The following is a 12,992-nucleotide window of genomic DNA, read 5'->3' as shown; positions in this document are numbered from 1 at the left end:
CCCCCTCTATCCTTTGCATCAGTTAAAATCTTAAATTTAATTCTGGGCTTTTTGCCCTGCCAGACAAATTTTGATATGTCTTTCTGCCACTTCTTGAAACAGTCCATCTTGTCCACAATCTGCAACGTCTGGAATAAAAACAGCATTCTAGGCAATACATTCATCTTAATAGTAGCAATTCGGCCTAACAAGGAAAGTTTCAACCTTGACCATATTTCCAGATCCTTTTTAACTTCTGACCAACATTTTTCATAATTATCCTTAAATAAGTTCACATTCTTGGATGTTAAATTTACCCCCAGGTATTTTACCCTTTTTGTTATTTCCAAGCCTGTTTCATTCTGAAAACTCTCTCTTTCTTCCATTGTTAAATTTTTTTCCAACACTTTCGTTTTTTGTCTATTCAATTTAAAACCTGCTACTCGACCAAATATATCAATTAGTTCTAATACTCTTTTGGTACTAGTGTCTGGCTGTTGCAAAGTCAATACCAGATCGTCCAGATCATGATCTCTGGACGATCTGGTATTGACTTTGCAACAGCCAGACACTAGTACCAAAAGAGTTACAGATTTTTCAGGACCCTCAAAACAAATTAAATTAAGTGGCCAGAATATTGATTGCAAAGAACTTGAAGGGGGAGAAAATACCATCATTATTAGAATGGCAAAGCAAATTCTGTGGGTTTGTGGAAATGGCAAAATTGACCGCAATCATTAGAGGCCATTCAAATCAGAGAATAATTAGGAGTGGGATGGAGTGAAGGAAAACATGAAAAAATATGGTTCCGGAACTGGAATATTAATAGATAATGTGTAAAACGTGCAGGGGTAAGCAAGGAAATAATAAAAGAATCAATTGAATAATTATTAAACTACGACAACACAACAAGATGTTGTGTACCTTCACCCCCAGAACCTGGAGACCCAGAAAAAAAGACACCACCACCAGAACAATAACAGATTTATCCAGGATGTCTCTGCAACTTTTGAGCTGGAACATTCATGGTTGTAACTCCCCGGAAAAAAGGAGGAAGATATTTCATATATTAAAAAAGGAACAATTGGACATTATCTGTTTGCAAGAAACACATGTGACCAGGCTCCATAGGAAAGTGTTAATTAACAAAAGACTAGGCCAAGAATTTATCTCTTCGGACAAAGTAAAGAAGAGAGGAGTGGTGGTTTATGCAAAGGAGAGCCTGGCACCTAAATTCTTATTCAAAGATGAACAAGGAAGAATTGTGGCAATTGAGATACAACATCAAGGAGAGAAATTTTTGATATTAGGAATTTATGCACCGAATGAGGGGAAATCAGAATTTTACAATAAGTTGCATGAGAGCGTCCTGGACTATCTGGACTATGATAACATCATCATGATGGGAGATATGAATGGAGTGGTATCAACCAACATGGATAAGTCACAAAATCAAAATATATCAAAAGATGGCAGACTACCTAAGACTTTTTTTGAACTGACTGACAATATGGACTTGATTGACATTTGGAGGACAAAAAACCCCTTGGGAAGAGAAGGAACATTCTTTTCTGAAGCCCAGCTGACATGGACAAGAATAGACCAAATATGGATATCTAGAGGCCTGGCACCGAAGACCAGAAAGGTGGAAATCTGCCCAAAAACCTGCTCCGACCACAATGCTGTAAAGATGGATATGACACTACTACCATCCGGCTCCTTTAGGTGGAAGATGAATGACAATTTGTTCAGAGATCAGGAGATTGTTAAAAAAGCCCAAAAAGTTTTGAAGGACTATTTTGAGATAAATTTGAACACTTCAGTGGAAAAAACAACTATCTGGGACGCAAGTAAAGCGGTGATGAGGGGGTTCTTGATACAACAGAATGCTGTAAAGAAAAGGGCACAAAATGAGAAAAAAGACAAGATTTTGGAGAAAATTAAAGAACTGGAGAAGAAATTAAGATCAAACCCGAAGTCACAGCCGATTCTGAGAGAAATTAAATTATACCAAGCACAATATTCTAAATTGATGAACCAGGAAATAGAATGGAGAATTAAATTAATGAAACAAAAAACATTTGAATCGGCAAATAAATGTGGGAAACTGCTAGCATGGCAGTTGAAAAGGAGACAGAAAATGAATACAGTTACTAATTTAGAGATTGAAGGGGAAAATGTTCAGAACCCCATGGAGATCAGAAAGTGCTTTCAGAGGTATTTTAAACAACTATATACTCAAGGTCCGCAAGATGAGGCACAGATAGAACAATTTAGTTTTGACCCTACAGGAGCCAGAGCCAAGTACGAAAAAAGCATTACAATTGATCCAAGAATTTGGCCAGGTGGCGGGATTTAAATTAAACAAACAGAAAACTAAAGTATTGGGAAAGAACTTGACAGATACAGAGTCAGAATGGTTTCAGAAAGAGACAGAGTTAAATGTGGTTAAAAAAGTGAAATACCTAGGGGTAAATATAACATCAAAAAATCTAAATCTGTTTAAGGATAATTATGAGAAATGCTGGTCAGAAATTAAGAGAGATCTAGAAAGTTGGACAAGATTGAAACTTTCTTTGTTAGGCCGAATCGCCGCTGTAAAGATGAATGTATTGCCAAAAATGTTGTTTTTGTTTCAAACATTACAGATTGTGGATAAAACAGAATGCTTCCAGAAGTGGCAGAGAGATATTTCCAAATTTGTCTGGCAGGGCAAAAAGCCCAGAATCAAGTTTAAGATACTAACTGATGTGAAAGAAAGAGGGGGCTTTGCCCTGCCAGACTTAAGGCTGTATTATGAAGCAGCAGCTTTCTGCTGGCTAAAAGACTGGCTACTTCTGGAGGACACTGATGTATTGGATTTGGAAGGTTTCAACAATGCGTTTGGTTGGCATGCATATCTATGGTACGATAAGGCTAAGATTCATAAGGCTTTTAAGAACCATATTGTCAGAAAGGCAGTGTTTAATGTCTGGACAAAATATAAAGACTTATTGGAAAATAAAACTCCAAGGTGGCTTTCACCATTGGAAGCTAAGGCCCGAAAAAGACTCAATATGGAGGCCAAATGGCCAAAGTATTGGGAAATATTAGAAAAAGAAGGAGACAATTGGAAATTGCAGAGTCAGGAGAAAATGAAAGACAAAGTGCGAGATTGGTTACACTACGCCCAGATTAAAGAAGTTTTTAAACTTGATAAAAAATTAGGATTCCAGGTGGAAAAATCGAAATTAGAAACGGAATTGCTAGAGCCTAAGACCAAGGTACTTTCAAGAATGTACAACTTGCTGTTAAAATGGAACATACAAGATGAAACGGTTAAATCGGCTATGATAAAGTGGGCACAGGACATAGGGTATAATATTATGTTTGAGGACTGGGAAAAGTTGTGGACTACTGGGTTGAATTTCACTGCATGTAATGCTTTGAAAGAAAATGTAATGAAAATGATATATAGATGGTACATGACCCCAGTCAAACTTGCAAAAATATACCACTTGTCTGATAATAAGTGTTGGAAATGTAAGGAAAATGAAGGAACGTTCTTTCACCTTTGGTGGACCTGTCCTAAGGTGAAGGTCTTCTGGGAAATGATATATAATGAGCTGAAAAAGGTATTTAAGTATACCTTCCTTAAGAAACCAGAGGCCTTCCTTTTGGGTATTGTTGGCCAAGGGGTGTTAAAGAAAGACCGAACTTTTTTCATGTATGCAACAACAGCAGCAAGGATACTTATTGCTAAACACTGGAAAACCCAAGATCTACCCACACTGGAAGAATGGCAGATGCAACTGATGAACTACATGGAACTGGCTGAGATGACTGGCAGAATCCGAGACCTGGGAGAAGAAATCGTTGAAGAGGACTGGAAAAAATTTAAGCTTTATCTGCAAAAATATTGTAAACTGTATGAATGTTAAGCAGGATGCTTGATTTTAGACAAATTGGCACCATCAAAATAGATGAAGTAAATCATGAAGATAATTTAAATATAAGATGAAAAACCTATTTTTTTTTAGATAATTATTAGGCTAAACTAAATTTTCTTTTGTAAGGATTGGAATAAACGTATCTAAAATTTGAAATATATTCGAAATTTGACAGTAAGGATGGAGATAAGGGAATAAATTGTTGTTTTAAGTGTATTAAACTAGAACGTAGGAGCGGGAGATGTGAGGAAGTCCAGAAGTGATAAGAAAATATGTGATATGCAATGTTATGTTCATTTTTTTTTTTTACTGTAAATGAAAAATTCTTAATAAATATTTTTTTTAAAAAAAAAAACACAACAAGATGGAAGAAGTTAAAAAAAATAGTGAGATCACACATGTGTGAAGGGGAGTGGGGGTATAGGGGAATTTATAAAAATTTCTAATTTAATATTTCTAATTGCATTGCATTTATATATAGCAAAGGGAAGTCTATAGCAATTAGGTATATTTTAATCTAGTCAACTACTGTATGTAATAGGCTTATGTTACAAAACGAATATGGATTTTGAATTGGATGTTTGTAATTCTTTTTCGGTTTTGGAATAAAGTTTAAAAAAATAAGAAAGAGAAAGAAAGAAAGAAATTAAATTCATAACCAGAGGGTCCACTTTACCACTCTCTAGCCATTCTATCTCTCCTTGCTCTGTTATCCCATCTATGATATATACAGTGGTACCTCGGGTTACATATGCTTCAGGTTACATACGCTTCAGGTTACATACTCCGCTAACCAAGAAATAGTACCTCGGGTTAAGAACTTTACTTCAGGATGAGAACAGAAATCATGCTCCGGCGGCGCAGCAGCAGCAGCAGGAGGCCCCATTAGCTAAAGTGGTGCTTCAGGTTAAGAACAGTTTCAGGTTAAGAACCGACCTCCAGAACAAATTACGTACTTAACCTGAGGTACCACTGTATCTTAACTGATTTGCTATATAATATAACTTTATGTTGGGGAGACAGTCCTCCTGTTTTCTGGGGTTTATGCCATCTTCTTTTTGTTAATTCTAGATTTCTTATCCCCATTACAAAATGTATTGATCATACCAACATTTCTACAATCCCTTTCCAGCCTAGGGGCTTCTCTGTGTTGTGGGTAGTGTGGCTGTGTGTCCCTCTTTAGAGTAGACAGTCCTCTATTGCAGCAGCACCCAAACTTTTCCGGGCTACTGCCCCCTTGGTCCCACAAACGCCTCCGCAGTGCCCCCTATCCTATAAAAAGCAACATTAGGAACAACGGTTCGTATGTCCCCCTAAGGGAGATAACAACCCAATAAAATCCAAAGCAGCGGCAATTGATTGCACACTTACTCAAAATCCAATTAAAACCATTTAGTTTAATTAACTCAACGAGATGGAAGAACTTGATTCAGCGATGCCAGCTAGTCGAAATCCAATAGACCAGGGCCTGTCCAGTCCAAGCCCAGTTTAAAGATGAAGGACTCTAAGAAGGGAGAGCAGCTCTCTCTCTCTCTCTCTCTCTCTCTCTCTCTCTCTCTCTCTCTCTGTGTGTGTGTGTGTGTGTGTATGTACTGAGTTGAATAGGATCCAAAAGCAGCAGTCTGATTGGTCCTAGAACAATAGGATTCCGAATGCAGCAGTCTGATTGGTCCCAAAACAATAGGATCCAGAATGCAGCAGTATGATTGGTCCACAGGAGCCACCCAATCCAGCTCCAGGTGGAAGTAAATCCGCAACCTGATTGGCCTACAGGAAAATCCCGGAATTAGCCAATCACGTGGGGCCCATTGTGTAAATAATGTATATAAAGCAGACATTCTGGGGGAACTTCCATTCCTCCTCACCACTATGAGCTGAATAAAGAGCATGAAATCCACTCTCAACTCTGAGTATATTTCAGTGTGTAAAACCATCTTGGTTTGTGTTAGCAGCACCAAAGTGTCCTCTCCGGGGAACAAGCCTGGAGGTCTTGGGCTGCCTAGACAACAAGTCTCCTCTCTCAACCTCGCTGCATGTTAAATTGCTGTTTTAGGGGTTGTTTTTAAAAGTCTGGGACGGAGTAATCCGTTTTGCATTACTTTCTTTCTTTTTTTATTAAATATTTATTGCTTTTTAAAAAGGAAAAAGAAAGAAAAGAGAGAAACAAACAAATAAAAAAGAACAAGAACAAGAAAAAACAAAACAACACAATACAATATACAAAACACAACCTCAACACCTCACCCAACATAATAAACTGAACAAAACAAAACAAAAACAATTTGAAAACATACATCATTCCTTTTCCATATTCTAACTTTCATTCCCTTATATCATCGACCTCCTCTCACCTCCCTCTTTGTATTCCACTTCCATTAATTGTTTTAGCAATTCCTTTCCATCTTTCTCCATTTTCTATCATATAAATGTCTTAACATATTTTTAATCTTATTTCCATTAAAATTGGTATACTTATTTAAACTTAACTCCTTATAGCATTTCTACTAAGGTCATAAAAATTCATTCCAACATTTTCCTGTCACTCATTAATTTTACAATATTTCTATATAAAGACTTTAAATCTTCCAATCTTCTTCCACCATCTCCTCTCCCTGGTCTCGGGCTCTGACAGACACCTCCATCCACTCCATACAGTCCATCAACCTGGAGATCTTATGTCCGAAGCTCTTAACTCTTTTCCACATCCCTTCTGCAGTTCTTCTCCATGTTCTTTGATGCTAAAGAGCAGATCTCGAGGAAACTCCAATCCAACGACACCTCCACTCCCTCTCGACAGGTCAGCCAAATTTCCACAATTAAAGCTAGGATCCATAAAGTATTTCAGGGCATATTTCAAAATTCCTCCAACTCCAAAGGCCCCTCGAACTCCAATCTCCTCCTGACCCAAGTCCATATTCCAAAAGTCAGTTAATCCCTGCATAGAGGGATCTTTCCAACTTTCCTTTTCTAGTCTAGGCCAGGCTCTGATCTTCAAAGTCTGACTTTTTCTAGTTTCAATCATAAAGGGCCTCAACTTATAGTCTTCGATTTGCCTCTATAAGACTAAAGCTCCCCCTTTAGGTTTGACAACAGCAACTTTCTCCTTCTCCTTTTCAGCAATTTGTCCTGCTAAAATAGATTCCTGTGTCAAATCCTGAGTAATTTCTGTATTGGTGCTCACTTTTGGTCCCAAAATGTCAGTTTTAGTAATCATACCATCCAATTTTTTTTATGAAGCTGTTCCAGCAGATAATTTGTCTTGCAAAATGCAGTTGCTAAGGCTTCTCCTATCGACATTCTCGAATGTCCAAGGTCAATCTCTAGTTCCCACACTTCTTATCAAGCAGCTGGAGATTTCCCAGATCCACTCTTGTAACAGTTTCAAAAGCTACCTCTAGAGGGACCGTTTTGCATTACTTTCTATGGGAAAGTGCACCTTAGTTTTGGAACGCTTTGGTTTAAGAACGGACTTCTGGAACGGATTAAGTTTGAGAACCAAGGTACCACTGTACATAAAATTGCCGGAGGGTTATTACTTCTCATTGGGGCTTGATTGCCTGCCAGAGATCATTACATGTGGTTTGCTACAGTTAGCCACTCCTGGAAAAATCGTCGCAGGGGGATGTAGGGAGAGAGAAAATGTTCTCGATCGTGTCTTCTTCTTCCTCCGCAGAGCTGCTCACCCTGCCTGGGATCCAGACGCCAGCCAATTCCTCCTGCCGCTACAACGGCACGGCCTACCAGCATGGCGACATCTTCACCCACAACGAGCTCTTCCCTTCCAGGCAGTCAAATCAGTGCACTCAGTGCAGTTGCTCGGTAAGTGGCTTCGGAGAGCCGTTCTGGACGCCTCGCCGCAAAACGGTCGTTGAGGAGTTGGGAAAGGTTCGGAAGAGGGAAACCCAAATGATCAAATCTCACGGAACAGGGCAACCCGAGCATGTATCAAAATTGAGGTGCTGCAATATATGACAACAGGCCAGGGAAAACGAAAGAAAGTATTTGCTTAGCACACACCAACATCAGGGTAGGGCCCTGGTGGGGATGGGATAGGATAGGATAGGATAGGATAGGATACGATGATACGATACGATAATCTTTATTGTCATTGTCCCATACATAAAATCTACATAAGATATTCAAAACCAACAAGCCTGCTATCCCAGCTATCCCAGCCTGGTTAGCCCCCTAAAAACTCTGATACCCCATTTTTAAATACAATATACTCCCATAGATACTACCTTACACTTCGTTTAAAACCAAAATCGCATTTGGATAGAAACTGTTTCTCAGACGGCTAGTCCTAGTCAGTGGCGTGGCGTGGGGGGTGCAGGGGGGGCCGGCCGCACCGGGCGCAACATCTGGGGGTTAGGGTTAGGGGCGCAAATCCACGGGTTAGGGGGTGCAAATTACTTGCCTTGCCCCGGGTGCTGACAACCCACGCTACGCCACTGGTCCTAGTCTTTATGACCCTGTACCTTCTTCCAGAAGGCAGAAGCTGAAAGAGATCATTTCCGGGGTGCGCACTATCCTGCGCTATCTCTGCAGCTTTCTTATGGCACCCGGAAGCGTAGATTTGATCCACCTTACCTTGGAAACCCAGCTAGATGGGCTGGGTAGAAATAATAAATTATTATGATATGATTATTATTGGAAAGGCAGGAGTGTACAGGCAGGAGCCTTTTCAGTCAGAAGCTGGACACCCAAGCTATGGGGAAACGGATGGTTAGACTACTGCAATGTGATGTAACTGGGCCTGCCCTTGAAGACGGTTTGGAAATGCTAGCTAGCTCAAAACACATCAGGTGGGGATGTGCTGCTATTGACGAAGTGTATGGATTTCTTGTGTTTTTCTCAGGAAGGCCACATTTACTGCGGCCTGGTGACCTGCCCAGAGGTGCTGTGTGCCTCTCCCGAAACCATGCCAGGCTCCTGCTGCCAAGTCTGCAGAGGTAATGTGAGAACCATGATCCTCGCCACATCCCTCGCTCCCACACCATGGACCTTTGGAGGGGTGGTAAAAACAGCCAGAGATCTATTATTATTATTATTATTATTATTATTATTATTATTATTATTAAATTTTATTGAATACAAAAAAAGAATATCAAATAAAAAAAGAAATACAAAACAAATTTCATACATATACACATAAACATGATTATTTATACATCCATAAAGCAATATTCAGAAAGAAAGAGGGAGAAGGGAAAAAGAATAGACAAAGAAAGAAAAAAGGAATAAAAGAAAAAAGAAGGATTTAAAATAGAAATTTAGAAAATAGAAAAGTTTTCGCTATAAACAACAGCTCCAGATCTATGCTTGCATACTACTATATATTTCCGTCTTGCAAGACATCAACCTTAATTAAAATGTTTTAAAAAGACTTCCACCATTTATACCAAGTTCTTGTCTGCTGCCAAACACTGCCCTTTGTTAATATTTCCTAGGCTGCCCTGTGCAGGAATTGGTTGTTTTTCTTTCTTTTTCTTTTTCTTTTTCTTTTTCTTTTTCTTTTTCTTTTTCTTTTTCTTTTGTATAACAATTTTTGTTGAGTTTTCCATATTTAGTCACATTTTATTACATAAATCTATAACCTTAAGCATTGCTCAAACAGAGCATCGACCTCCTTCCCTCCCTCTTTCTGACTTCGAAAAATGTTTTAGTAAATTCTTAGCATTTCTATAACCACTTTTTTACCTTCTATCTTCTTTTAACATTCCACCTCATTTTTTACCTTCTGTCTTCTTTTAACATTTCACCTCATTATATGTAAAACAGCTCCTTATTTTAACATTACAAAATATTTCAACTCAAACCTACAAACGTTTATACTAAGGTCAAAGCCTTCTGGGATATAATATGTAATGAATTAAAGAAGGTTTTAAAATATAATTTCAGTAAAAAACCAGAGGCATTTTTGTTAGGTTTAATTGGAGAGGAAATTCAGGAAAAAGATGTAAATTTGTTTGTGTATGCCACAACGGCTGCAAGGATACTTCTGGCCCAGAAATGGAAGTAGCAGGAACTTCCTACGTTGGCAGTAAAAAGATGATGGAATATGTAGAGTTGGCAAAGCTGTTGGGGAAGATCTGGAATCGGCGAGACAAACTGTTTCAAAAGGACTGGAGCAAATTTATATTTTACATGAAAGAAAATTGTAAACATTTGAAAACGTTTGTAGGAATTGGTTGCTTTTCTAGCGCCATCTCAAGCTCCTTTGCTCTCCTCCTAGAGGAAGATTATTTTTCCGGGTGCGCTGTGGGTTAAACCACAGAGCCTAGGACTTGCCGATCAGAAGGTTGGCGGTTCGAAAACCCGCGATGGGGTGAGGTCCCGTTGCTCGGTCCCTGCTCCTGCCAACCTAGCAGTTCAAAAGCACTTCAAAGTGCAAGTAGATAAATAGGTACCACTCTGGCGGGAAGGTAAACGGCATTTCCGTGAGCTGCTCTGGTTCTCCAGAAGTGGCTTCGTCATGCTGGCCACATGACCCGGAAGCTGTATGCCGGCTCCCTCAGCCAATAAAGCGAGATGAGCACCGCAACCCCAGAGTCGGCCACGACTGGACCTAATGGTCAGGGGTCCCTTTACCTTTACCCAGGAGCAACTAGAGCTGTTTTGCTGCCTGAGGCAGAACTTTATGGAAGCAGGCTAGTTTGGGATCTGCAGGGCATACCACGTGGCCCCCATTCCTAGCTCCATTCCAACACCACCTGAATTTACCGCCCGAGGCAGCTGCCTCGCTCTGCCTCATGGAAGGACTGGCCATGCTTCTCCCCATCCCATCTGAACTCCTTGCATTTGGTTATATAGGGCAGTGGAGGTAGAGATTCTGTGGCAGGGGTCAGCAAACTTTTTCAGCAGGGGGCCGGTCCACTGTCCCTCAGACCTTGTGGGGGGCCGGACTATATTTTGAAGAAAAAAAATATGAACAAATTCCTATGCCCCACAAATAACCCAGAGATGCATTTTAGATAAAAGGACGAATTCTACTCATGTAAAAACACACTGATTCCCCGACCGTCCACAGGCTGGATTTAGAAGGCGATTGTGCCGGATCTGGCCCCCGGGGCCTTAGTTTGCCTACCCATGGGCTAGAGCAGGCATAGGCAAACACTGGCCCTCCAGATGCTTGGGACTTCAATTCCCATCACCCCTAGCTAACAGGACCAGTGGTCAGGGATGATGGGAATTGTAGTCACAAACATCTGGAGGGCCAGAGTTGATTCCCGAACCGTCTGCAGGCCAGATGTAGAAGGCGATTGGGCCGGATCCAGCCCCCGGGCCTTAGTCTGCCTACCCATGTTCTATGGTTTCTTCAAGTTCTCTCCCTTAAGAAGTTTCTTTCTCCCTCTGTTTGATATAGTGAATAGTTACTTCCTTGGGAGTGAGGGGCAATAGGGTGTCATGACGGAGGGGTGTGTGTGGTCAACTGTGTTTCACCTCGGGGTGCTCCTGTTAAGCCCAGAGATCCCAGAAATTTGCTGCCCTAATAATTTGAAAGTTAACTTTCAACTGGGCTAACTCTATGCACACGTAACGTTAACATTTGAAAGGCAGCAACCGCTTCAAATGAAAACATTCATTTGCTATCTTTCAAACAAAGACAAGAAAGAAAACTCGATCAATTTAAAAAGAACCGCAAAAGTGCTTTCAGGCCAATAAGTGAAAAATGGGTGCGTGATGTCACAGGCGCCAGCCAGTCCATGCTGTGCTCAGTGGCCATCTTCTTAAAGCTGCAGATCCAGTTTTTCTTTCTTTTTTTAATAATAATTTTTATTCAATTTTAACATATAAATTATAGTACATACCACAAAACTCCATCTCTTATACAATCTTTTTTGGACTTCCATCAGCTCATCTGATGATCCACTGTTTTAACCACTTCATATGCAATTCTTAAAATCATATTACCTTTAATTGTCTTCACTAACATCCTCCCCCTTATCCATTTTTGCGATAATTCTAATAATACTCCTCACAAAACTTCTTGCAAACCTACAAACGTAGTCTGTTCATCACAAATACTTTTCAAATAGTCTGTAAATTTACTCCAGTCTTCTGTGAATTTCTGGTCCCACCAGTTTCGAATCCTTCCTGTTAATTTATCCAGTTCTGCATAGTCCATTAATTTCATCCTCCATTCTTCTTTCCTCAGTAATTCTTCTTGCTTCCATTTTTGGGCCAATAACGTTCTTGCTGCTGTTGTTGTGTATAAGAACAGCTTACATTCCTTTGTATTTATATCACTTCCTACAATGCCCAGTAAAAATGCTTTTGGTTTCTTTAAAATGTATATTTCAACATTTTTTTTCATCTCATTATATATCATCTCCCAGAAGCTTTTCAGTTTTTCACTTTACTTGATCCTGGAGAGGAAATGGACAAAATATACTGAGTGTTACAAAGGGGTAACACCGAGCAGCGGGAGCGCACCCCGCCGCAGGGATTCGAACCGCCGACCTTTCGATCGGCAAGCCCTAGGTGCTGAGGCTTTAACCCACAGCGCCACCTGTGCCACCACTCAAATAATGCTTTGGTCAGGTTAGGAATCTGAATGAATAAACAGGATTGGCTAAACTGATGGACTAAACTGTATGCTTACTATGTGAAACTCCCAGTAGATCTATGCTTTTTCTTTCCTCTGTGCAGATAATTCCTTTGAGAGGCTGATAGAAGAGCCCCAATTAAACAGAGGCGTCGTAAGTAAAGCTTTCAGTTTTTATTTCTTTGAAATACACAATTACCGGTAATTAAGAGGCATGTTCTTTCGACATTGCTCACTAGCAGGTCGTCTCATGTGCAATAAACGTTACGGGTTCTCAGAATTTGCCGTAATAAAAGGTGATATAGAGAAAGTGGATAGAGAAGAGGATTTAAAAAAAATAGATTTATAGTTTTGTTATAGATTCATAGAATTATAGAGCTGGAAGGGAGCCATCTAGTCTCTGCAGTGCAGGAATCCCAGTTGAAGAATCCCTCACATAATATTGAAATTGAAGCTGCATTTGGGGAGATTCAGGGCAGATAAAAGAAAGGACTTCTTCACACAGCGCACAGTTGAACTATGGAACTCCTTGCCAC

At 40.0% G+C, this 12,992-nt stretch overlaps 1 protein-coding gene across 1 annotated transcript in view; it reads left to right on the top strand.

Annotated features, from left to right (window-relative positions):
* The window catches only part of CHRDL2 (chordin like 2), a 50,774-nt gene that overhangs the window by 17,928 nt on the left and 19,854 nt on the right, over window positions 1-12,992 (top strand). The window contains exons 4-6 of the mRNA XM_079973956.1: window positions 7,582-7,727; window positions 8,767-8,860; window positions 12,561-12,610. Of these exons, the coding sequence (XP_079830082.1) occupies window positions 7,582-7,727; window positions 8,767-8,860; window positions 12,561-12,610 (290 nt within the window). The remainder of the gene's footprint in view (window positions 1-7,581; window positions 7,728-8,766; window positions 8,861-12,560; window positions 12,611-12,992) is intronic.

Source organism: Podarcis cretensis (assembly GCF_951804945.1).
Source record: "Podarcis cretensis genome assembly, chromosome: 4".
NCBI classification, from domain to species: Eukaryota; Metazoa; Chordata; class Lepidosauria; order Squamata; family Lacertidae; genus Podarcis; species Podarcis cretensis.
Note: the sequence above shows the minus strand (reverse complement) of the source record. Positions and strands in the feature narration are given on the sequence as shown.